Here is a 24590-nt window from a genome sequence, read left to right on the forward strand (position 1 = left end):
ATTGTACCAACAGTCAGACGTCTTACTATCATCGTGTTAGTACTTCTGTACTTCTCCGTTCCGATCATTTTTTACACTGCTTCACCCAGTCTGCTCACATTCTTTCATAAAATCTGCTGTAATACAAAAAAATGATTTAATAACACAACCACAGTTATGGTTGGTTATGGTTATGGTTTTGGTTGATTGGTTGTTTGTCATTTCAAGTTTTGTTAATTAATTTGAAATTGAAAAGATGTCCAGTTCCTTGACTCCATCCTCGTCTTTTGGACTGGTAAGGGGTAAGTTCGGTATTTTTTCAACCTGGATTTTTCAACCCTATTTTCCTATATTTCTGTGTCTAACTGACTAATAGCGGCAATAATTTCTGAAATTGGCCCAGTATTGAGGGTGAGCGCTGTAAAGGTGCTTGTTTTTGCCATGACAGGCTCTGATTGTTATTATAAGTGTCTGAGATTATCGAAAGTCTCGCTCAAGGAGAAGTCTTCTTCTAGTCTGAAATCTCGTGAGGTGACGTGTTGCCAGAAGACAACGGTGGAATAGTGGAATACATCCAGGGTGGAATTCAGTGGCCGCCCGTATTTATTTGAGCCACAGTATACGGATATTCAGATTTCACAACAAGACTTCTCTTTAAGCGGGACTTGGACACGAAAGCAAACAGACAGGATCCAGGGAAAAGTAGGAAAATCTTTTTATTTCTCTGTAGGGTCCTTTCCATAATGTTGTCAGACACTTATAATAACAATCTGAGCCTGTCAGTGGCAAAAACAAGCACTTTTAGTGGATGTAATGTTACATTGACACTGCTTACTTGCCTTTGCGTTTCGCGGCTGCTGGTTACAGCGTTCTCCCTCAATACTGGACCAATTTCAAAAAGTGTTGTCCCCATTAGTCACTTAGACACAAATAACATGGGAAAATAGGGTCATGGTTGAAAAATACCAAAGTTACCCTTTAAATTGGGCCTTAAACCAGACGAACACAGGCTCCCTAATCCTAAAAGTCTACCTGAACATACTGTACATGTACATACTTCTGTAGGAATGCAGTGTGCCTTATTAGATTTATAACCACAAAACTAGAAGTCAGTGTCGAGGGTGCATCCTTCTCATAGCTAACGTCAGTAATGATTTATGAAAGTTAATGCTCAAACCTTCATGCCTCTCTATGGCATTGTTGAACTCATGTCCTTGTTTGTTTAATAAATCTCTGCAGAAGTTAACAATGCCTTCAGCGCCACAACAATGAGACTCGCCCATTTTGGGGGCTCACAATAAGACTCCAACTCCTGCTGCAGCTTGTGTTGAAAAGAGAATAACTTTCATGAGGAGAACCAATGCTCTCAGATGAAGCTCTGGAGGGTTTTATGACATTTAAAAGTAAAACTCAGCATATGAGTTTCTTGTTGTTACTTGAGAAGTGAGTGTGCAGTGAGGTAGCCCAGACAATGCTAAAGGATTTGGAAGAAACAAGGAGGTAATAGGGGGGAGGGTCAAAACCATATAGAGAGACTGCTGTGTAATAGAGTGGCTCCCATGACTTCCTCTGGCAGCCTCTAACAGTCTGCAGCTGTGCTTCTCACAGAGGCATTACCAACCTGACTCTACTTTAAGGCACAGAAAGAAAAAATAACAGACTCCACTGACATCCACTGCCAAACCACATATGTCAAAATAAATATGACACTGGCAAAGTGAAAGGCCGGGAGGAAAATAGACAAATGTAGGGTGACGGGGAAAGAAATGAGGGGAAATCTGTGGATGTGACAAAACAGAATTAATGTCCTTGTTGCTGCAGCATTCATCTGGCCAGATGTGCCGTGGCTTAACACACATTTAGCCTCTGAGTTGAAATTTGCTTCTAGTTGCATGAACACATTTTGGTTTGTACTGTAAACGGAGTGTGTGCACATGAAAGCAGGAGCTGGGATTTCACCTGTTTATCCAGCACATTCAGCACAACTGATGGGTTATTGGTCATATTTGCTTAGGTGGACACAAAAATGCAAACCAACATATACATAAACCTGCAAATTGGTAATGCAGTTACTCTTGGAGAGACACTCCAGGTAAAAACATAGTTTTTCATGCACTGATCAATTTTGAGATTTTCTTTCAGACTAGTGGAAAGAAAACATCCAAAATACACATTTAGGTGTTTGTTTTAATACTTCTGTCTATTTTTGTCTGTAGGTTTTTACCAAAATTCACCAGAAGTTAGCATTCGATAATGCCTCATTGGCATAAATTAAATGTAACATTTCAGAAAACTTGGAATACAAAGAATAATTGCCTTAATGTAAGTAATCCACTGGGGAAGCTTCATGGAGATATCTATTAGTTGTTTTTTTACCCTATTTACCTGGGGTGTCTCCCCTTAAGTGTCTTAAGTGTAAATGTTTGCAGTGCCTTAAAACATTATGATTGAGATCAATAGTTGGTACTTGATATAAAGCAGGATTTTAGCATGTTAATAAAGAATATGTACATATACTATTTGAATTGGTGGGACCTGGAATCCAAAAGTAACCTCAAATATTATCATGATAATGTTTACCACATACATTAGCTCAAATCTGTTCACTGCTGTGCCCTCAGTACAACACATGCGAACAAAACACCTGCAGCTTAAAAACTGTAAGGTATTATTTCCCTTGTTCTTTGAACATTTTGTGAGAGCCTGAAAATAATGGCACCATGAAAAATGCAGTCACTCAAAGCACATAACTCACTGGTTCTCCACGCCGGATGGTTAAAATACCAAACAACCACCCAGGTCTGCATGAATGAGCATAAACACAGGTGTCACATGCTATGATTGCATGAATACGATAACATGTGCGTACATTTTTATCTGTTTTTCAGCGGAGAGAGTGGAGCAGGGAAGACTGTGGCAGCCAAATATATCATGAGCTACATCTCCAGAGTGTCAGGGGGCGGACCCAAAGTACAGGTGAGAGGAGCTGCTTTTCTCCCCTTTGAGGACGGTATGTAATAGATGCTTGAGATGTCTGAGATGTCTGAGATGTTGAGCTGCGTAGATGGAATGATAAAACTTTCATTCAATTCAGAAGGTCTTTTGTGAAGCACAATTTTATGGTCTGAATTAATAACAAAAAGCAAAATACTCTTCTCATTAAGGTTTTGTAAGGTTTTCTACACAATAAAGGCTTGTTGGAAGTGCTTTAGCTGAAACTCAACATAAAATGTTGGGAAAAGCATCCAACACTTTGATCTGTGCAATATTATAATAATTCCTAATATAAATCAATTCAAGAAGATATACTAAAAGATATTTAGAGGTATAGGGATGAGGACAGGTTGGTAGGATGAACGTGAGGTAATTGTTTAAGTTATATCTGATTGATGGGTGGCTATTTGGGTCGTACATAATAGCATTGATGTTGTTTTTTATGAGTTGTATGTATGATAATTATTAAGATAATTGTTGTTGTTATGGAGAAGGGGTAGGATCATAAGTGTGCACTTCTTCCTACTTCAGACATGTCATATGTATTTACATTGTTTATTTGTATTGTTTATGATGAGTTTAAGAGTTTGCTATATGTTCATTTTATTTGTTCGTTTTGTTTTGTTGTTTTTTTACTTATTTGTTACATGTTAAAAATAAATAATTAAAATTAAATTAAAAATAATAAAATATTAATTCATAGTGGAAAGCTTTAGATCAAGTTGAGGTTGAAGGCTGTGTGTACTGATGCTTTTTCTATTGTCATTATTAGTATCATCATATATTCAATGGAGTGGAAATTAATTTGATTATGTAACATTTTCAAATGAAGGTTTATCTTTCTATATCAATGTCATAATAATTATCTTGGATTGCATTTTGCCCGTCCTGCTTGTCGAATCATAACGCCACTGCAGACTTGTATGAAATCAAGTAACCTGTTGCTGCTTCATTCCTGCACTTACTCCTCTTCTTAGACCCAAATCTTCCTCTTATCATCCTCCTCTTTATACCCCATTATCAGCCCATCAGCAGCCTCTTATTCGCCCAGCCCCCCTCAGCCATCTGGCTGCCCCCCAGACCAGCAGATGTCCACTCCCTAAGCTCGATAAAGATCTAAAGTTTGATGAGGAAATGCCTGTAACATGATGGCAGTGGGATTTTTATATTTAATCCACTCAGAGCTGCTTCCACCAAGGCAACGTTAGAAATCATCTCCAGGCTGTAAATCTAACAGTAGAGCTGGTAGTCTGACTAAATCCCATGTGTTTTACTTATGTAGCGTTATTATTGTGTTGGGTGCTCCAAGTTGCAAGTCACAGTATAAATGTGCACTTTTACAGCTAGTTATGAAAATAACTCTGTATTGTTTGTTTAAACAAATGTGGCCTTTACTGTGGAAACACACATACAAACACACACACACACACACAAGCACACTTTACTGTATGTCTCCACCTCTCCCAGCTCCTGTTCAGCATCATTTCCCTTTCACATGGATCCCTTCAGCACTGCCCACATTGTGCGGTACGCTCAGTACAGCACATGCATTCTTATGCAACGTGTTTATGGTGTGTGTTCACATGTGTGTGAGAATAGTTTTGAATAGATAAAAACTCCCTGCCAGCATATATATATATATATATATATATATATATCTGTTCATCTGTCTGAGCATTGCCAGCATATATATATATATATATATATATGTATATATATATATATATATATATATATATATATATACATATATATATATATATATATATATATATATATATATATATATATATATATATACATATATATATATATATATATCTGTTCATCTGTCTGAGCATTGTCATCTTCACAAAGACGTATCATATCTATCAACATTCATAAAATAAAAAACTTATGGATATAGGCTATTTATTTTATTATCTTGACACCATGTTGGAAATGTGTTCTCACTTTACGTTGTCCCTTGGAGTCAGTGGGTTTAGAAGCTCCATAAATACATCAAGTCAAAACGTAGTCAAATTAGTGTAGGAAGAACCTCCTCTGCCTTGGAAGAGTAAAATATGATAAAGTAGTAAACTAATAACTGTATGGTTCTCTATAAATATCTTGAAGTGAGAAGTGCAGCGTCTATTTTTTCCTTTCACACAGGACTAAATTTAGAAACGCAAAAAAAAAAATTCCGAGAAATAACTTCCATTCAACTTCTGTGTACAATAATGGAAGTAGGAATAGCTCTGTCTGCTGGACCGATTTAAAACTCATGTGCTTCTGACATGCAGATGGCTCACAGGAAAAATAATGTTCTCCAGACTTTGTGTGTCTGTCTGTAGCTGTGCATTTGTGTGTATGTGTGTGCTCGGAGTGGAAAGTTCCAGAGACGTACACACCAGCCTGTCAGCGAGGGTGTGAAGTGTGCGGTATCCCTACCTTGCTGTCTGTGACGTAGCTAACAGCTCATTGCATCTGTCTCCTTGCAGCACGTCAAAGACATCATCCTGCAGTCCAACCCGCTGCTAGAGGCCTTCGGCAACGCCAAGACCGTGAGGAACAACAACTCCAGTAGATTTGTAAGGCTTTCAATTCCCTTTTTGTGAATCAGGGTGCCTACTAGCATTGCGGCTCAATTCGTAACTGGTTCTTATTAACCAAAGAAAAAATATGGAAATCCATTTCAATGAGCGTAACCCTACAGGCAAAATTAAAACCTGGAGTGTATTAAAAAGTGAACTTTAAAATCATCCTCCAAAGACACATTTTTTCAGCCTCATTTTTGTTGTGTGTGCAAAGACAAAATTAGAATAACCCGCTCACATTGCTAATCTTGAACGGTTTTGCTCGGAGATAAATACATGCAGTAGGTACTACTTACCCCAGAATAATTTGAGGACTCAACTTTTCTGTGGCGCACCTTTGGATCCAAGCGGAGACTTTTGAAAACAAAGATTTGCAGTAACAGCTTTTCTGTTTTATTGCATGAGGAAAGGAAACCTCTTGTGTGTCCTGGTTAACCAGAGCTGTGCTGTCAGGACACATTGCATAGAAAGACATACATACAGAACCACTGAGGCACATCCTGCACTGCTTACAAAGGAACTCAGTCAACAAGGGCTTAATAAGGCAAAATTGGTTAAATGTTTAGCATACAAAGCAGTATTGTCTCAGGAGTTGGGATATTTTTAGATCCCGTTTTGGAGGAAATGAGTTTGGTTTGGCACTAATGGCCTGAGATCACTACTTTTTTTAGATACTGTCTTTGAATAAATAGTGTCTCTGTTCACTTTTGTAGCCTGGACCAGATATGATGTTACAGGCTTGTCTGGAGAAGAGAGCAAGACAAAAAGCAGGATCAGATTTTTATATAAATGTACACACACACACACACCACTAGTAACAGGTGCCAGTGTTTCCGATCTTATAGCTCTGGTTTTAACCTTTATTGCAGCCCACTCCAAGACTGAAAAAATAAAAAACGTGCTTTGATCCATCAGGGGAAATACTTTGAGATCCAGTTCAGCTCCGGTGGCGAACCAGACGGAGGGAAAATCTCCAACTTCCTCCTGGAGAAGTCACGTGTCGTCATGAGGAATCCTGGAGAGAGGAGTTTCCATATATTCTATCAGGTGAGGCTTGTTTTTTTTAACCGAGGAGTGAACGGGACACATTTGGCCTGCAAAGAGGGTCTGTGAGGGAATTTCAGGACACGTTGGGTTAGACGTGCCATTTGGCTGCAGGAAGAGGGTCAATCTGTTTTCATTGTGGATGGCTCGAGGTCTCTGAGAGAGATAATTCATTCTGCAGTTTTGTTCACATGCAAAGTGGAGCACAGATAATTATAAGCCTGAAAATGTATAGAAGTGACACTACACACAGGCTTTGTGCTAAAACATGTCTGTTACATCCACAATACACTATTCATTTCTGCTCTGCAGTTGATTGAAGGAGCCAGTGGAGAGCAGAAGAGCAGCCTGGGAATCACAAGCCTGGATTACTACACTTACCTCAATCAGTCTGGTTCCTACAAAGTGGACGACATCAACGACAAGAGTGACTTCCAGGAGACGACGGTACGGTCAGATTCCTTCTGTTAAACGGGCAATAATAACACCCTCAGTGGTGTTGTGTGTGTGTCTATGAATCTCATACCAGTGTTCATGTGGCTCCCAGACGTCTCTTTACATTCCTCTCTCTCCCTACCAGTCCTCTTTTGTTTTCTTTTCCAACGATCTCCTCCTGTTTTTGTTTACCAGTGAGACCGCAACAGGAGTAATTAGAGGACATGAGCTAGGTACCACAGGAGCGAGTAAACCCACACTGCAGCCCTGATTTTAGCGTGACCTTTTCTTTTGCTTTCCCCAGCATGCCATGGATGTGATCGGCATCGCAGCAGAGGACCGCTCCATGGTGCTTCAGATTGTGGCTGGAGTCCTACACCTGGGAAACATCAGTTTCAAGGAAGCAGGCAACTACGCTGCTGTGGAGAGTGAAGAGTGTAAGTAGAATCACACCAGGACTTCTGTGCTTAATGAGGTTCACACCAACACAGGTAGTTAACTGCTGTTTAATGTTCGATGTTCCAACAATGTTTCACCACCTTCGAGACGGTGATGTTGTTGTTCAACCTGATCAGACTCTGAGAGAAACATCTTATGTAACTTATAAATGGGTAGCAATTTTCAAGGAATAATTAGCGGCATGAGGTGAGTGTTGGCTTTGAAGCTGTGCTTGAAGCTGCACAGCTGTGCAACATTCTCATAATGACAATGCTAACATGCTTATGGTCTGTCTTCTAAATGCATACAAGACTTGGCGTCTACGGCCATGCAAGCCGCTCTGTGAGGCTGTATACCATAAACTGTAAATAAGAAGTGGACGTAGTCACCGTGATGTCACCCATTGGCTGGGGACTAACGATTGCCATCTTGTTTTTTTGGAGCCAGAATTGACCATATTTGGACGAGAGGGTGGAACTGGGGAAGAGCAATGCCCGGCGGGGCCCGGTGCCGTTAGCATAACACCCACGGCACCCCCCTGTCACTCAAAGTGGCCACACTCGTAATTAAACATTACTTTAAGCCTTGAAGGGACTCTTTGTAAGAATCAGAAATGCTTGTTAACAGCGACACCTGTGGCCGTTAAGTCAACGAAAGTCAGTGTCGGGCTGACGCTTGCTCGCTCTACATAGACATGAACGAGCATCGCTCAAAACAGTGAGGCGACACACGTCAGCTAAAACCACAATATCACTATATTTCAGCTGCTTGGCAGTAATGTTAGCTGACCAGACGAAGGTCTCTCCATGAATCAATGCTGATCCTGGTGTTGGCTTTTACTGCCTCAGCGTAGGCTGAAGCAGCGGGAGTGAACAGGGAGACGCCGGCACCCGGTTGGAGATGACAACGTTTCTCGCTGCGGAGCCCCGTCACTTCACAAGACACGGAAAACCTCTGTTGGTCTGGAGGAGCTGCAGCATTTATTTCTGCACAAACGTCCATTCACTAGATATTCTCAGAGCTAAACTAACTCTTCTGCAGTGTGTAGTGTGCGCGCGTTCACGTCTAGAGGTGGAGCGAGCTGAGTGAAGGCAGGCAGGCAGAGGAGCAGAGTACAGCAGAGACTCCGGCCCTGGAGACCAAAGCTACGGTCTCCCCCGCGTCCTCTGACCGCGTTCAACACTGTTTAACAGACGGGCTTCACTAGATAGAACTTTGCGGTTTTGGTGCTTCCGTGTAGTTTGTGTTGGAGTCTGATTCTGAACAGCGTAGTAACATGGGCGCGTGCATGGGACACCGACCCGGGTGATTTATACGTGTAAGAAGTTAAAAACAGTCCCTTTTAAGCCTTAATATAATTAAAACGGGTGATTTATAGAAGAATTCCCCCCCCCCGGACAGTTGTCACAAATGGTAAAATTAGCTATAGAGACCAAAACCGTTTTTACCGTTCTACCAGGGGTGCAGTTGATGACTAAAATGATGATGGGAAGGGACAAGTTGGTTGTTAGCGAGCTAATGTTAGCTATCTCTTAGCAAGCTACCGTAGTTAGCTAAGGCACTTGCAAACATAATACTGCGTAGCTTTCTGATTTATCAACATTCCACTATATCACAAGTTGCACATTGCCTACTGGTAAAATGCTTTAGCTTCACTTACAGAAATATTGTTGGCTTCTAACTGACATTAGGACAAAATGCTTTCTGTACATGTAACGTAAGGCATGACGTTGAGAGCCACAGTTTCCCATTCTTACTGCTGATACCTCACTTCTTATTGCCTGTATTCTCAGTTTTTCGGTTTGGCAGTTTATAAAAACTTAGTTCTGGGCTCTTTACTGTGTTGGTAGTGCATCCCACCACACGGCAGCTTTTAGGCATCTTTCTGTTGTTTGCTAGCACACAAAAGTGACAAGGAGGCACCTTCACGCAATACAAGTTGCGCTCTGTCTCTAAACTAACATGCACGTGTAGTGTTTAGCCCATGTATTGTTCACTGTGTTCGCCATAGTTTACTGTGCTCGCATGCTAACATTTGCTCAGGAAATCACCAGATCTAGATCTAGATATTAAGTGAAAACTTTGACCTGGTGGTGATGCTAGAGGAAAAGTCAGAGGATCACCAAAGTCAGTAGGATTCATCCTCTGAGGACCATGAATGTACAAAAGAAATCATGGCAATCTATATAATAGTTGCTGAGATATTTCAGTCTAGACCAAAGAGGTGGATGACCAACATTGCCATCCATAGATTCAGCAACTTGGGCTAAAAGACACAGATACAGTTCTTGGTTCTAACTGAGGCTAAAGACAACAGTGCTGATGTTCAGGTTGAGACTGTGATTGCGGTAAATTTCTTCTTCTCATTATGTTCTTGCCTTTCTGAACGTCTCTCCTCTCCTCAGTGTCCTGAGCTGCCCTTCTCTGGTTGGTTTTGGAAGATATTTCTCTCGCACCACTTTCACTCCCTAAAGTTTTATTGTGTTAATGCAGGGCTGCAGCCAACTGTCTGCAGTAATCCAGGCCACGCTAGATTACCAGAAAAGAAAACGCTATTATTGAAGGTCTGGACATATTTCGCCAGACTAAAAACTACTCGGAAAAATACTTCTCCTTCTATCCCCTTCCCTTTTTGCCTTCTCTTGCCTCACTTTATTCTTCTATGCTTTATTTCTCTTCATTTCTCCTTCCTTCTCATGCTGTGTCTGTATGATGCAGATGAGAGTGCAGTAGCCAGTGTACAAAGCCCCGGTCTGTTCTGTGCAGACGTAATAGCGGGACTCCATAATCTCTGCCTTTCCTGTTTCCTCCAGCCTCACTTACTGTGCGCTTTAACTGCAGTGTGTTGCACATGTGGGTTCACATCGACTTGCACTCAGCAACAAGAGTCAGTGCGTCATCTGTTATTGAAAGAAACGCTGAGACTCCTTGTGAAAATAACTTGGACATTATTTTGGCTGGTTGGGGGATTATTTAGTTAGAAGTAACTTGATCTGGACAGTGACGTGCTGTTTATAAAAATGGCTATTTTAGGATCTTAAGCTTTTTAATAGCATACTTATTTTTAGCATTATGTGTTGTCAGCAACAAGGTTTTTATACCACACTTGTACCCTTACCTGCGTCACAACATTCATTGCATATACATTCTGTATCTGCCTGTAGTTGTGCCACCTTGAAGCTGTATAATGAGTAAAATATTTAAATTCAACATGTCATTTTTTATGGCAGCATCATTCAACATGCACCTTTCACGTAGGCCTACTTTTGGTTTAGTGTTAACGTTTAGCTTAACACAAAGACTGTCGCACAAAGAGGTCACTGCGTCCGGTTGCAAAATAGTCCCATACACAACCCCCAATAAAACCACAACATGACGTTTTTAAAGTTTTTTCTTCTTCTACGAATTAAAGGGACTGTTTGTAACTTTTTACACGTATAAATCTAGACAAGACTCCAACACAAACTACACGGAAGCACCAAAACCGCAGAGTTATGTTCTAGTGAAGCCCGTCTTGCAAAACAGTATTATTATAACATATCGTGGTTTTAGCTAATGTGTGTCGCCTCACTGTTTTGAGCGATGCTCGTTCATGTCTATTTAGAGCGAGCAAGCGCGAGCCCGACGCTGACTTTCGTTGACTTAAAGGCCACAGGTGTCGCTGTTAACAAGCAATTCTGAAAGTTACAAACAGTCCCTTTAAACAAACAAGATATAACGTGTTAATTAGTGAGCTTTATGCCAAGTTCACACCAGAGCGAAGTGCGGCCTACGACAACCTGCCATGCAATGTCTATGAAAAGCTGCGACGGCGACTCTCGAGCTCAGCGAGTTGCGGCTATTTGATTCCGCAGCGAAGTGCGGCCAAACTTTTAGCAGCGAAGTGCAGCCCGAGAAAGACCCGCAACCAGTCAGTAAACAGATCCTGTGACTCCTGTGACATGTTGACCCATGTTACAAAGAATTTCTTCCCGCCTGAAACACATGAACACGCTTCCCGAGCGCAGAAAATTATTGCGGCGAGCCACACTGCTTGGTGTGAATTTGGCATTAGAAATGCAGAGAGGTGGGTTCTGTTACCATTGAACAGAGCCATGCTAAATGTTTCCCCCTGTTTCCAGTCTTTATGCTAAGCTAAGCTAACCTGCTGCTGGCTATAGATTTATATTTAGTGTACAGATATGACGGTGGTATCAATCTTATCATATTTTGTCAAAAAAGCAAATCAATCCCCAAAATGTGAAACTGTGATTTCAGGTTTGTTTTAGTTCTTTATGCTCCACGAAAGAAAAAGTCTCACACCTGACCTTAAACATGCAAATATCCAAAATGTTCATTTTGAGGTAAGCTGAGTCACTATTGTGGAAATAAAGCATCGAGTGACAGGATCATTGTATGTGTCATATCTTATGGGATGTGGCACACTCACTCCTATTCCTATCATCATCCACTCCCACTTTGACTAACAAATTTCCTGCAAGGGGAACTTGTGCTTATATGAGCATTGTTCCCGAAATTCTAATACTGTAAACGACCTTTGTAAAAGCCTTTGTATACAATCCATACACTTTTCCTGCTGAACACAAAGAATGACTTTTCCTCCTGATTTAAGCGGGCGTATGGTCAGTCACACCCTCATGTCCCATAAGGGGAGCTACTGCAGTGGTCTGAAGCATTCCCAGACGCAGTGAGTCTGCAAGCCTGAGAGCCATTTCCTTTTCAGGGAAGTGAGTCACTGTAATAAGGCAGGGAGGGGCTCTCAGGGGAGAATATCAACGCCAGGTCAGGACAAATGATCTGCGGTGCTCTCAACACTCTTATTTTCAAGGGTTAGCCCAATACGATTCTTCTCTTTTGCATTCACCTATAATTCAAAGCTCCTCTGCTCTGAATTTTTGTGGCTTTGCACCACAATTGTGTGCATTGTGATTGTCAGTAGAAGCTTTTCTGATTTTGTGAGACTTTATGACCGGTTGATAAGAGTAAATGCGGTGCAAAAGGAATATTGGAGCACTGTATTTGCAGTGGTTCTCTCTGCTATGCAAAGGTTACGTGAGGCTGCCTTTCGAATGAATGCAATCCTGCATGTTGATTAGCATACTGGTCTTCAGAGAAATGTCTCTTTGCTGTTTCAGAGTAGGACCCATTAACATGCTGCTTCATTTCTCAGTTTATCATAATAGCACAGCAACAATATAACATACATTTAGACATGCGTGAACAGCCAAATTGACTCTAATTATATTATTTTAGCTATATCAATATATTGCATCTGTCAGTGTTTATATATATATACATACAAAAATATGATGACTGTTCTGTGCTGTAGCATGCCGTTGTTCCACTTTTTAAGTTTTTTTTTTTTACCTGTGCAGTCTGGAAAAAATGCCAAATACAGATTCAGCTAGGAAAATGAACATATATAATTATACCCCCGCGACAACGTAGTCGGGGGTATATAGCGTTCTGCGTGTCCGTCCTTTCGTCCGTCTTTCTGTCCGTCTTTCTGTCCGTTCGCGTGTCACACTTTCATTTCCGGAGCAAAACTCGGAAACTATTTAACTTAGGAACTTCAAATTTGGTATGATGGTTGACATGTGGACTAGTTGTGCCTTTTGGGGGTTAGAAGGCCAGGGTGCCCAACATTTTTGTCATTTTGGCCAAAACCTGTGATTTTTTTCGACTTCAATTTCCTTTCCGGAGTCGAACTCGTTCCATTAGTTCCAAAAGGGCAAAACCATTGGTCCTACTTTAGTAGGGGTCAAGCAGTGAGCGAGGAGTATGTGAGCCATGCTCACTTTTGCCTCGTTTTTTATTCGGGCTGTCAAAGTTAACGCAGTAATAAAGCCAATAAAACCAAACTTATGCTACATTTTGACGAGGAAAAACTGCCATGGCGATTTTCATGCCATTAATCGTGATTACATATTTTAGTCGATTGCCAGCCCTATTATTTATACTTGTTTATTTATACACACTCCTCTCCTTTCTCTTCTGTTTTTTAACAGTTCTAGCCTTTCCTGCGTTTCTGCTTGGCATTGATCAGAACCGTCTGAAGGAAAAACTGACGAGTCGGAAGATGGACAGCAAGTGGGGAAGTAAAGTGGAGTCCATCGATGTGACGCTGAACGTGGAGCAGGCGTGTTACACACGTGACGCCGTCTCCAAAGCCCTGCATTCACGAGTGTTTGACTTCCTTGTCGAGGTATGGTTGCATGTTTGTACAGTTTTAGAGTTCAGTATTCAATTGTGATAAGTAAGAAAGCTGTGATAACCTATAATGAAGATTTATTGTGGTAACACGATCCTTTGATTTCAGTCCATCAACACAGCCATTGTGAAAGATCATCAGGATTTTAATATCGGAGTGCTGGACATTTACGGATTTGAAATTTTCCAAGTGAGTGTTTTTGTCCTTTTCTCAGGATGACACATGGCTACTGGAGTTTTGCTCTGCAGCAACACATAAATTAGATTAGCAGGCATTAACTTTGAGCATTTAAACAGATTAAACACAAAGGATAAGGCTAACTTATAAAGTATGTGGATTAAGTTCTATCTCCTGATTGAGACAGCAGACCTCAACATGCTTTTCTAATCTGATTACTTGTTTGTTTAGTTTGCTTAATGAGAAGTCCTGGACTTGTTGATAAGATCGGACAAACTAAAAGGAAGTTTTTTTGTATTATTTTTAGGGCTGTCAGTCAATTAAAATATTGAATTGAGATTAATCACATGACTGTCCATAGTTAATTGAGATTAATCACACATTTTGTTTCTGTTCGAAATGTACCTTAAAGGGAGATTTGTCAATTATTTAATACTCTTATCGATTTGGGAGCAGACAAATATGCTGCTTTATGTAAATGTTTGTATATAGTAATTATTGGAAATCAATTAACAACACAAGACAATGACAAATATTGTCCAGAAACCCTCACAGGTACTGCATTTAGCATAACAAATATGCTCAAATCATAACATGGCAAACTGCAGCCCAACAGGCAACAACAGCTGTCAGTGTGTCAGTGTGCTGACTTGACTATGACTTGCCCCAAACTAAATGTAATTATCATAAAGTGGGCATGTCTGTAAAGGGGAGACTCGTGGGTACCCATAGAACCCATTTTCATTCACATATCTTGAGGTTAGAGGTCAAGGGAACCCTTTGAAAATGGCCATGCCAGTTTTTCCTCATCAAAATGTAGTGTAAGTTTGGAGGGTTATTTAGCCTTTTGTTCTGACAAGCTAGTATGACATGGTCGGTACCAATGGATTCCTTCTGTTTGTTCTAGTTTCATATGATACCAATATCTTCACTCTAGCTTTAAAACTGACTGATCCACTACAGCCTAAAAATCTAAAGTCGCGTAAATGCGTTAAATGGCAGCCCTAATTATTTTAGTTTGCAAGAGCTCTAGATTCCTAATATCAAGTACAGGTACTTCGAGGATATCTGCACTCAGCTCACTTAGTCTGTATAGATTTCATTAACTGTGTTGTCTCTTCATCAGAAAAATGGATTTGAACAGTTCTGCATCAACTTTGTGAATGAGAAACTGCAGCAGATATTCATCGAGCTGACTCTGAAGGCAGAGCAGGTAAACTTCCTCCGCATTGTTCTCTTGTATTTGGTCTGTAATCTTTTAATTTCCTGCCTCATTAGATGTTTTATATTTTGACTCATGTGTTTGTCTTTGTAGGAGGAGTATGTGCAGGAGGGCATCAAGTGGACTCAGATTGATTACTTCAACAACAAGATCGTCTGTGATCTCATTGAGAGCAAAGTAAATAAACCATACATAAATAACAAAGTGTGCAACTCCCACCAAGGGCACACAATCCTTAAAATCCCAATTGTTTGTTAATGAATTAATTAAATGTTATTTTTTCAAGCAAAGTTTCAGTTGGGCTTTAGGAAATTGTGATTTTTTTCATTGTTTTCTATTTTCTGACATTTTATAGAGCTAAAGATTCATTGGTTTATCAAGAACGTAATTGGCAGATTAATCAATAAGTAAAATGATCGTTAGTTACAGCTCCTAATCATGTGATACACGTGCTAGATTGTATTATAATTCATTAGAAAATAGATAAAATGTATTCAAAATTACCTATTTTGCAATGTCATCAAATTTGTATTTGATCTGACTTGATCTTATTGTCATAAACAACATACACAAAACACACTTGCACTGCAATTATTTACAAAACAAAAAAAAAATAAATGTAAATACAAAATACACAAATTCAAGATTCAGATATCTCTCTAGGGTTAAAAATACGACCTTCTTGGTGGAGGTAATAAACAAAGTTTTATTGAGAGCTTGTTCATGTAAAAACACAGTATTATCATTCCCTGAATCACAACAAACTTGGATATGATCTTTAATAATGAACATTTGTTATTTTTATTGACCCCATATTGTAAACTGAGTTGCAAGCTCCCGCCAAGTTTCTGCTCTGTTGCAGCGACTTGCATCTTAATTTCCTCCAACATGCCGACATGCCTCTTAATTTGATTTATCTGTCCCACTGAGAGGTCTAATCCATGAAATCTACAACAAGGGCTTTAAAACAAGCCTCCATCTGAGAGGAGCAGGGGATCTGTATCAGTGCCTGACACTTCAGACCCACTTTAGTTAATCCAGTGACAACTTTACATGTGTCCTTTTAACAGAGGCTTGTGTTCTCTGAGTTAGAGACGCTGTTACCGCTGTGCAAACTGAAGGCCATTGATTAACTGAGCACATTATGGAGCCAGATAGGGCAGCCAGTGTAAGAGAGGGAGGCCGTGCTCAAGCTGCTCCACTCTTTATTTACAGCTTATAAAATGTGTAGCTTTTTTTTCATGATACTTGCTAATAATTAGCAACATCTAATGGCAAATATTAGGGCTGCAGCAAATGATTATTTTCATTATCCAATAATCGATTGTGCGATCTATAAAATATCAGAAAATAATGAAAAATGTCTATTACAATTTCACAGAGCCCAAGGTGACGTCTTCAGATGTCTTGCTTTGTCTTTGAACCCCAAAAGATATTCAATTTATTAGCATAAAAGACTAAGAAAAACAGCAAGTAGAGATGCTGGAACCAGTGAAATTTTGGCATTTTTTTGCTTGATAATTGACTTAAAATTGTTATTCAATTATCATCATTGTCTCTCGACTGACTAATCAATTAATTGCTACAAATCTAACAGAAAAAACATCACTTTCAAACTATATAAAATCCAAGCTAGTAACGTCTGGATAGTGATGATATGAATGTGAAATGTTTTCCTTGTGATCCCAGAGTCCTCCTGGCATCATGTGTATCCTGGATGATGTGTGCGCCACCATGCACGCGGTGGGCGAGGGGGCCGACCAGACGATGCTGCAGAAGCTCCGAGTCGCGATCAACACCCATGAGCACTTCAACAGCTGGAACCAGGGCTTCATCATCCACCACTACGCTGGCAAGGTCAGTCTGAGGAGCGCACTCAGTTATACCACACATTTTTGGGGGGAGTTTTGTTTGAACTTTTCCTTGCACTGTGACAACTTGCATCATCTTGTTTTTGACAGACAGTCCCATCTGTTTTGAATACGAAGTCATCCATATCTCATATAAATTCGGACATAAACATTTATGAATACTGGCAACAGATTTTCTTACGAACACGCACAGAAAAACGTACTCGTATTTCTTGGTTCACAAAACAGAAAGATTACGACCTTCAGTATGAGGTTTACTGCAACCTCCATACACTTGTCTTTACCATGGTATAAACTGTTATGTGTTATGCATACAGTTCTCAGCAGGGAGCTGACAGCAACTTCTGGAAATAGAAAGTTATTAGAAAGTCATTTTTTAATGGTGTTGTATGATCTGTCATAAATACCAGTTTTGCAGCTGGTACTTTAATTCTGGAGTCGGTGTCGTCATCTTCGCCCTTTTTAAGTTTTTCCTGTCTAAACTAACACCACCTTTCTCTCTTTCTCTCTGTCTATTTATGGTTGCAGTCCCTCCTCTTATGTAACTGTGTCTAACAACGTCATACATATTAATCAGCCTTATGCAATTCATACATTACAGATCGCCAGACGTCTCTTTTTTCATTTGTTTTTCATTCTGGTGGTCTGGGCCGAGGTTGTCCCGTGTCATTCTCCAGATGTGCAGTGGCTTCAGCCTGGCACACATGCCGCAGGCTTAATGAGCCGTGCCATAAAGACTTGAGGGGCTCCCATGACCGGGCTCAAAACATTCCTCCGGTCTCAGGCAATAGTATAGCAGAAATAACACGGTTTAATTTATACACTTTTAAACCGACGCTGGTTTTATATGGAGGCTAATCCTAGGGAGGTGTAAAGCTTAGATCTGCAACCCTTCATTTTCTTTTCCCATAAAATTCAAGCCATTGATTTAAGCCAGAATATCAGTCACAGATTTTTATTTTCACACAGGTGTCGTCTTTCATTTTGTTGGAGGTTTCAAACAGTTCAACCTCGGCCTCTTTGATAAATATGGCTCTTTAGAAATCCCTCTGTGTGTCTCTCCTCCAGGTGTCCTATGATGCCGAGGGTTTCTGCGAGAGGAACCGAGACGTCCTTTTTTCTGACCTCATTGAGCTGATGCAGAGCAGTGAAATGTAAGTAACTCCTATTTGCACATTGCACCGACATGTGGTGAGGATTTCTATGGCGCACACTTAAAGGGAGTCTTCTATTGTGATGCAGATGGTTATAATTGAATACATCTGAATGAGAGTTTCAGACTTTCCAGTGCATCTGGAAACTGGCGGGACATAGCAGAAGTGTGCAGGGCCGTGTTGTGTCGTGCCCTCTGCCCTGAATCATGTCTGGTTGCTGCTCCAGATATGTGGCTTTTGGGGTCTACCCAGTCTGGTCTCGCAAGTGGAGTCTCCCTGTGGGGTTTCATTGTGGAGTCTGGTCCCCCCTGTGTTTTGGTTTCTTGGGCTTTTTCTTTGTGTCAAAGTGGCCATCTGTGCAAACAGCCTGCATTGTCTGTGTAACCCCTGCAGGCCTCAGCCACTGCTTGCCCGCTTTGTGTGCACGTTTCGTGAGGCATGAAACGAGGTTATATCAAAATCCTATTCAGACACGTGCTGAAAAATATATATGCACTTTACATCAGAAACAGGCACACGAACATATATATATATATACACATAGATAAAAGAGTTTGGCACTGTCGCACATAAAGGAAGCCTGAGTAGGAAGGAAGCAGATTCCTTAGAGCAGCAGGTCTGAGTAGAGAAGAAAGGAGTGACCAGTATTGTCAGCTGGACAGTATTAGCAGAGCTCTGGTCTATTTGTACACACAACCTGCTGATCCTTTCTTCTGTGTCCATAGCTTTGAGCCAGAAGTTCAAAACCAAACAAATACCAATGTGGGAGAAAGAGGATGGGATTTATAAAGTACCAACATTGAAAAGCACTGAGAAAATTGATAAACGCCAAAGGCGGCAATATGCAAGTTGAAATAAGTCCAATGTTAAGCAGCTGTAAGTGTCATCTTCAGACCAGGCCTGACAGTCACCACATTTTTATGTGATTATTCAAAGGAAAAAAGCGGCGGACACAGTTCAAAGGGAGACAAATACTTGGTGCCTGAATGACAGATGTGCTGATTACAAATTTTTCATTCATTAGATTATCTAGGCAAGCATTTTGAATGTATAGCCTTTAAATAAGCCATTTAAAACGTGTTGATTTTACAAACAACTGCGAAGAAAACCTACACAACATCATCAATTTACATCTGGCATCATTCAATCTCAAGGGAGAGCCTCCACTCCGTCTTAAAAAGAGGGTTTAGTACTTTTTCCATAATTCAGGAACATGCTGATACACAAGCATGTGAGACTTTAGTAAGAACTAAAAAGTCAAAATTGATGAGATAGAAAATCATTGTTATGAACAGTGGTGGAAGAAGTACTCAGATACTTTACTTAAGTGAAAGTAGAAATACCACAGTCTAAAAATACTCCATTACAGTAAAAGTCCCAAATTCAAAGTGTTACTTAAGTAGAAGTACAGAAGTATTATCAGCTAAATGTACTTTAAGTATCAAAAGTAAAAGTACTTACTATGCAGAATGGCTCGTTTCAGTGTTATATTACTATAGAATATTATATTATTCTGTTTTTATCACTAACACATAATTGTAAGAGCATTTTAATGTAGATCCTCATCTTGGAAACAATTGTAGATACTACTTTGTATACTACTGGGTAGTACATTTGAAGTATAGTACTGCATCCTATCATGTGTTTCTTTATGTAAAAAGGAACTGTAACTGTAAAATACATGTAGTGGAGTAAAAAGTACAATATTTCCATCTGAATTGTAGTGGAGTAGAAGTCTAAAGTAGCAGAAAATGGAAATACTCAAGTAAAGTTTATGTCAAAAATTGCACTTAAGTAAATGTACTTAGTTACATTCCACCACTGGTTATGAATGGTAACATTGTGACTCAGCCCATAGCTGCATGGCTTTAAATGTACCTTTGTCACAATTAAAAACCCCACTTTCCTCTCTTTTTCAGCCATATATCAAGTTCTGTGAAAACAAACCAGTGAACTCTCAGTCTGTAAACTAAAAGGAGCTCAAAAGCACGAACCTGAGCCACGTTTAAGATAAGAGTGTTTGTCTTCAGTAGAGAGAAACCCGAGGATGTGGAAACTTCACATACATCTGCTACATTCTGACCAGCAGCAACACGTCATAGTGTAGCCATGATGTTATAGAAACACCACATCTATAAATTGTATGTTTAGGATTAGACCAAAATGTTATTCTTTGAAATCCAAATGAACTGAGAACCAGTTTTCTTGCTGGAAAGCACTAGTTGACCGATCCCACGTATGCTGTTATTGTCCATAAATTCAGCCCGTGGGGAGAAAGTTAACATTTTTCTTTTTCTTTTTTCTTTTATCGGGCAAAAGGCAATCCATTATTTTATTTCACCAAGCGTCAGATAATAGTATACATTCCTCTATAGAGCAGTGGCCTTGGTGAGAGGTGTTTGTACAAATACAGCACAGTGTGTACACACACAGCTCTTGTTTTCCCACCCGCCCCCAACTCAGACCTTCCCAAGTGGTTCAGGAATTTAAACCAGTGACCTTCGTCAAAGGTCCTTGGTTCTCTAATCATTAACTACATTTTTTTTTGTTTTTGGCTGCCACGGAAACTCAACATCATTTTCAGCTCTACAACACTTTGTTTTTGTTGATACAAGGATGATACCAGCCTTCCTGTGTCAGTCCTAACTCCTCACCTTTGTTTTTTCACAGCGCCTTCATCAGAGGACTGTTTCAAGAAAACCTCAACGCTGAAAAGAAGGGTCGACCCACAACTGCAGGCAGCAAAATAAAGGTTTGTGTCCAGCAGAGTGTGTGTGTATACAGTATGTACCTGTCCCTCTTCTTTATCAGGGTCGCTGTGGGAAAAGGCCTTTGAAAAGATAATGTGTGTGTTTGCTGTCCTTCAGCAATTCTGTCACAGCATTTTGGGTTTTCATGAAACATCATTATGATCATCGTTCTCATCATTACCTTTCTTGATCTTTGCTCTTACTCAACCCTTTAGAAACAAGCCAACGATTTGGTGAGCACACTGATGAAATGTACTCCACACTACATCCGCTGCATCAAACCTAACGAAACCAAGAAGCCCAGAGACTGGGAAGAGAGCCGGTAAGTGACTGACTCGCTTTCATCCTCACAGTCTCTCATGACACCAAGCATCCAGAGCCTGTATGTATCAATAAAAGACACATTTCATCAGGTGGCTCACTTCTTCTTACAGCAAAGTGTGAAAAGTAACATTTAAGAGTAAAACACATGATTTGTCACATGTATGCTCTGAGCAGGAACAGCAGATTAGAGACAAGGATTTAGCCTACATCCGCCATATTGTTTAGTCTTTTAAAAATATATATATTCAGAAAAAACATGTGATTTCAAGTTTTTATTTGTATAAAATCCTTAAAATCTTAAGTAGCAATTAACACATGAAATTGACTACAATCGAATATATTTATGATGTATAAATGAACATGAAATAATAGAAAACTTGCTGAAATGGAAACAAAATAAATCAAACTGGAGCAGGACAATACATTCTGCTGCTGGCAGAGGAACTAGATCAGAGAAAATAGATGATAAGGGGAATTTAGTACCACATTGAACCAAGCGGTCGAGGCAGATGTCCACCCACCCGGAGCCCGGTTCCGCCCAGGGTTTCTACCCGTTAGAGGGGAGTTTTTTTCTTGCCGCTGTCGCCCAAATTTCTTGCTCATAGGGGATCTCTTGTTGGGTCTCTGTAAATGATTTAGTACGGTCTAGACATGCTCTATATGAAAAGTGTCTCAAGATAACTTCTGTTATGATTTGAATGGAATTGAAATTGACAAGTGCAGACAATAAATATGTATGGAAGATGATTGCAAACTAAATCTGTGCCGCCTTTAATCTTCTTATGGACCCGTGACAAATACCAGTGAGGTTTTGTACAATCGCTCTTTCACTTAAGTTTGGTCTCTAACTATCCTCACACAAAAGCTAAACACGATCATTGTTCTGATCCATTCTGCCAGCATCTGTTTTATTTTTTGCTCTTTTTTGGATGTTTTCTGTCCGTCTGAAGACCAAGTCCCGTGAAACATGTTGCAGACGTTGCCCCCCTCTTTATCCCTTTGTTCCAGTGTCCCTGCTCTTTCTTCCTTGCTCACAGGCTTTGGGTACTCCATGTTCAGATGCAGAGTGCTATTGTATTGTTCAGAGCCTATGACCTTCCTGTTGTGAGTCGGGCACAGGGTGGCTCATTAATTAGCACCGGAACTGCTGTTTTCACAGGAAGTCTGAGTGTACTAAGTAGTGCTAAAGGTCTTTGTTTGAAGGAAAAGTTAGCAAAACGCAGCTGTTTTGCATACAATGACCTGTGATTATCATTTCCGCTAGTGGAGTGGGGACTTCAGCCACCGTAGACCGGGTAAAGGAAAGCTGATAACCCAAACTACTGATAGTAAAATGAAAGTTTGTAGTGGTTATAAATCAAAGTAAATCACATTTGGATGTTTTTTTTAAAAAATCTTTTTGTTTCTGGATTTTTTTTATGTCTCATGCTATTAACTGCTTTATTCTCATATTTCATAATTACATACAACACAAAAATATCACAATGTCAAAAGTAGAGAACTAAACCTTAAAACATGAGGGTGGAAGGAAGGGAAACCCAGCCAGGGTAAACTTCCATCAATGCAATGCTACCTTCAGATGTCAGCATGTATGAGTTTATATTGTGTTTTACTCCAATTTAAAGCTGAAAAAAAATCAGTCGATCGACATGAAATTAATCGGCAACAATTTTGATAATCGATTAATTAAAGAACAGAAAGAAGTTTATCCTAATGTTGATCCTTTTTTCTGTCTGAAGAGTAAAGCACCAAGTGGAGTACCTGGGTCTAAAGGAAAACATCAGGGTGAGGCGTGCTGGCTATGCCTACCGCAGAGTTTTCAAGAAGTTTCTACAAAGGTAACCCGCCTCAGACTCACAGCAGTCATACTTATTTTTACTGTAATTTGGTTTTTAAAAAAGGGGTGAGCCTGACGGGTATCTAGGCTGATTGGGCACCAGCCATGATATGAGTGATCCACATTAAATACAGTTTCTCTATCAATGTCTTTATTGAGTGCTCCAGGGATGACGTATTTTTGTGGGCCAACCCGAAAGTTAGAATCACACAGGTTCTCTCCACAAAAACCCAATGGGATTTTTCATTGGGTTTTGGATTATTGCGGAAAATAAGCTCTGTGGCAAACACACGTTTATGATACTTACACGTTTGTTGAGTAAATTAATCTCCTCAAATGAACACCACTTTTATGATTTTTGAAGTGTGAATGCAATCGCCAGAAGTAATATGCGTTACAGGCTATAAACGAACTACACCACGGTCGCATAAATGCGAGTATACACAATGAGGCTGTAAAGGCGGACGAGTCGGCGTGATGACATTTCGTAGTCTCATTTATTACACGGCTCTATTGAATACTCAATTCTGATTGGTCAACCACCGCGTTCAACAGTCTGTTATTTCTTTATAACAGATGGTTGCTATGTATAACAGACCGTCGCTATGAGCACAGTTCTGATGTCGGACTCTGGCGGTCCGTTTTTGTGTCGGATTATTGATTTCTTAAGTAAGTAGCCGTGTAATAAGCGGTATAATGTACAGCGAGCCGGTCTTTGTTGGTCGATGCGGGGGGGTCTTGCATCGCCATGTTATTTCGCAACAATGACCGGCTCGCTGTACATTATCCCTTACTTAGCCACTTGTTAGCATCCACCTTTTTTTAAGACATATAGAAGCTTCAAAATTCAGGAGTGGGATATTTACTGATGTATTGTATATCATAGAACAAAACATTAAAATCTTTTAAGCTTGTGTTAAACACAGACCTTATTTCAGGCACTAAAACTAAAAACCCATTCAAAAAAACCCATTGACTTTGAGACGAGGGAATCAGAAATGTTAAAATGTTAACTCATTTCCGGGTTTTTGGACTCATTCCTGCAGCACTCTATAAAAGTGCTTCCACTTCCATTTCCATTCATTCAGTCTTGATTTTAAGTACCATCTCTGGGCTCATGTTACCTTCCACACAGTGAAGTACACAGATGTTTTTATTTTGGAAAAAGAGAGCACTGGTATCTGATTGTTAAATACTCTCAGTTTCTGGAGAGAAAATGTTGGATAAGTACATCATCATTAAAGTTTGTCCAGTTTGGAACTGGTGTCAAATTATGTAAATGACCCTCCATCCAAACCCATGTAACCGCCCCTCCTCATGTAAAATACTTTTATCTCTAATACACTTCCTGGTCCTCAGGTACGCCATCCTGACCAAAGAGTCCTGGCCAACGTGGCGAGGAGACGAGAAACAAGGCGTCCATCATCTCTTAGGGTCTGTCAACATGGACAAGGATCAGTTCCAGCTTGGACGCACCAAGATCTTCATTAAAGCCCCCGAGTCGGTATGTTTGACATCCTGTTCCTTTCTTTAGTCCTTACCCTTCATGATACCACGTCTCTGTGAGAAAGCAATCCA

The 24590-nt window shown here is 40.1% G+C and overlaps 1 protein-coding gene across 2 annotated transcripts in view; it reads left to right on the forward strand.

The window, feature by feature from the left end:
* The window catches only part of myo1ea (myosin IEa), a 61348-nt gene that overhangs the window by 22733 nt on the left and 14025 nt on the right, over window positions 1–24590 (forward strand). For both annotated transcript variants that reach the window (XM_037756169.1, XM_037756170.1), the window contains exons 5-19: window positions 2868–2955; window positions 5454–5543; window positions 6465–6596; window positions 6906–7040; window positions 7333–7465; window positions 13475–13671; window positions 13786–13866; window positions 14981–15067; window positions 15170–15253; window positions 16766–16933; window positions 18016–18101; window positions 20772–20853; window positions 21067–21173; window positions 22915–23013; window positions 24372–24516. In XM_037756169.1, the coding sequence (XP_037612097.1) occupies window positions 2868–2955; window positions 5454–5543; window positions 6465–6596; window positions 6906–7040; window positions 7333–7465; window positions 13475–13671; window positions 13786–13866; window positions 14981–15067; window positions 15170–15253; window positions 16766–16933; window positions 18016–18101; window positions 20772–20853; window positions 21067–21173; window positions 22915–23013; window positions 24372–24516 (1714 nt within the window). The remainder of the gene's footprint in view (window positions 1–2867; window positions 2956–5453; window positions 5544–6464; window positions 6597–6905; window positions 7041–7332; window positions 7466–13474; window positions 13672–13785; window positions 13867–14980; window positions 15068–15169; window positions 15254–16765; window positions 16934–18015; window positions 18102–20771; window positions 20854–21066; window positions 21174–22914; window positions 23014–24371; window positions 24517–24590) is intronic.

The sequence above is a fragment of the Sebastes umbrosus genome, chromosome 2, assembly GCF_015220745.1.
Source record: "Sebastes umbrosus isolate fSebUmb1 chromosome 2, fSebUmb1.pri, whole genome shotgun sequence".
NCBI classification, from domain to species: Eukaryota; Metazoa; Chordata; class Actinopteri; order Perciformes; family Sebastidae; genus Sebastes; species Sebastes umbrosus.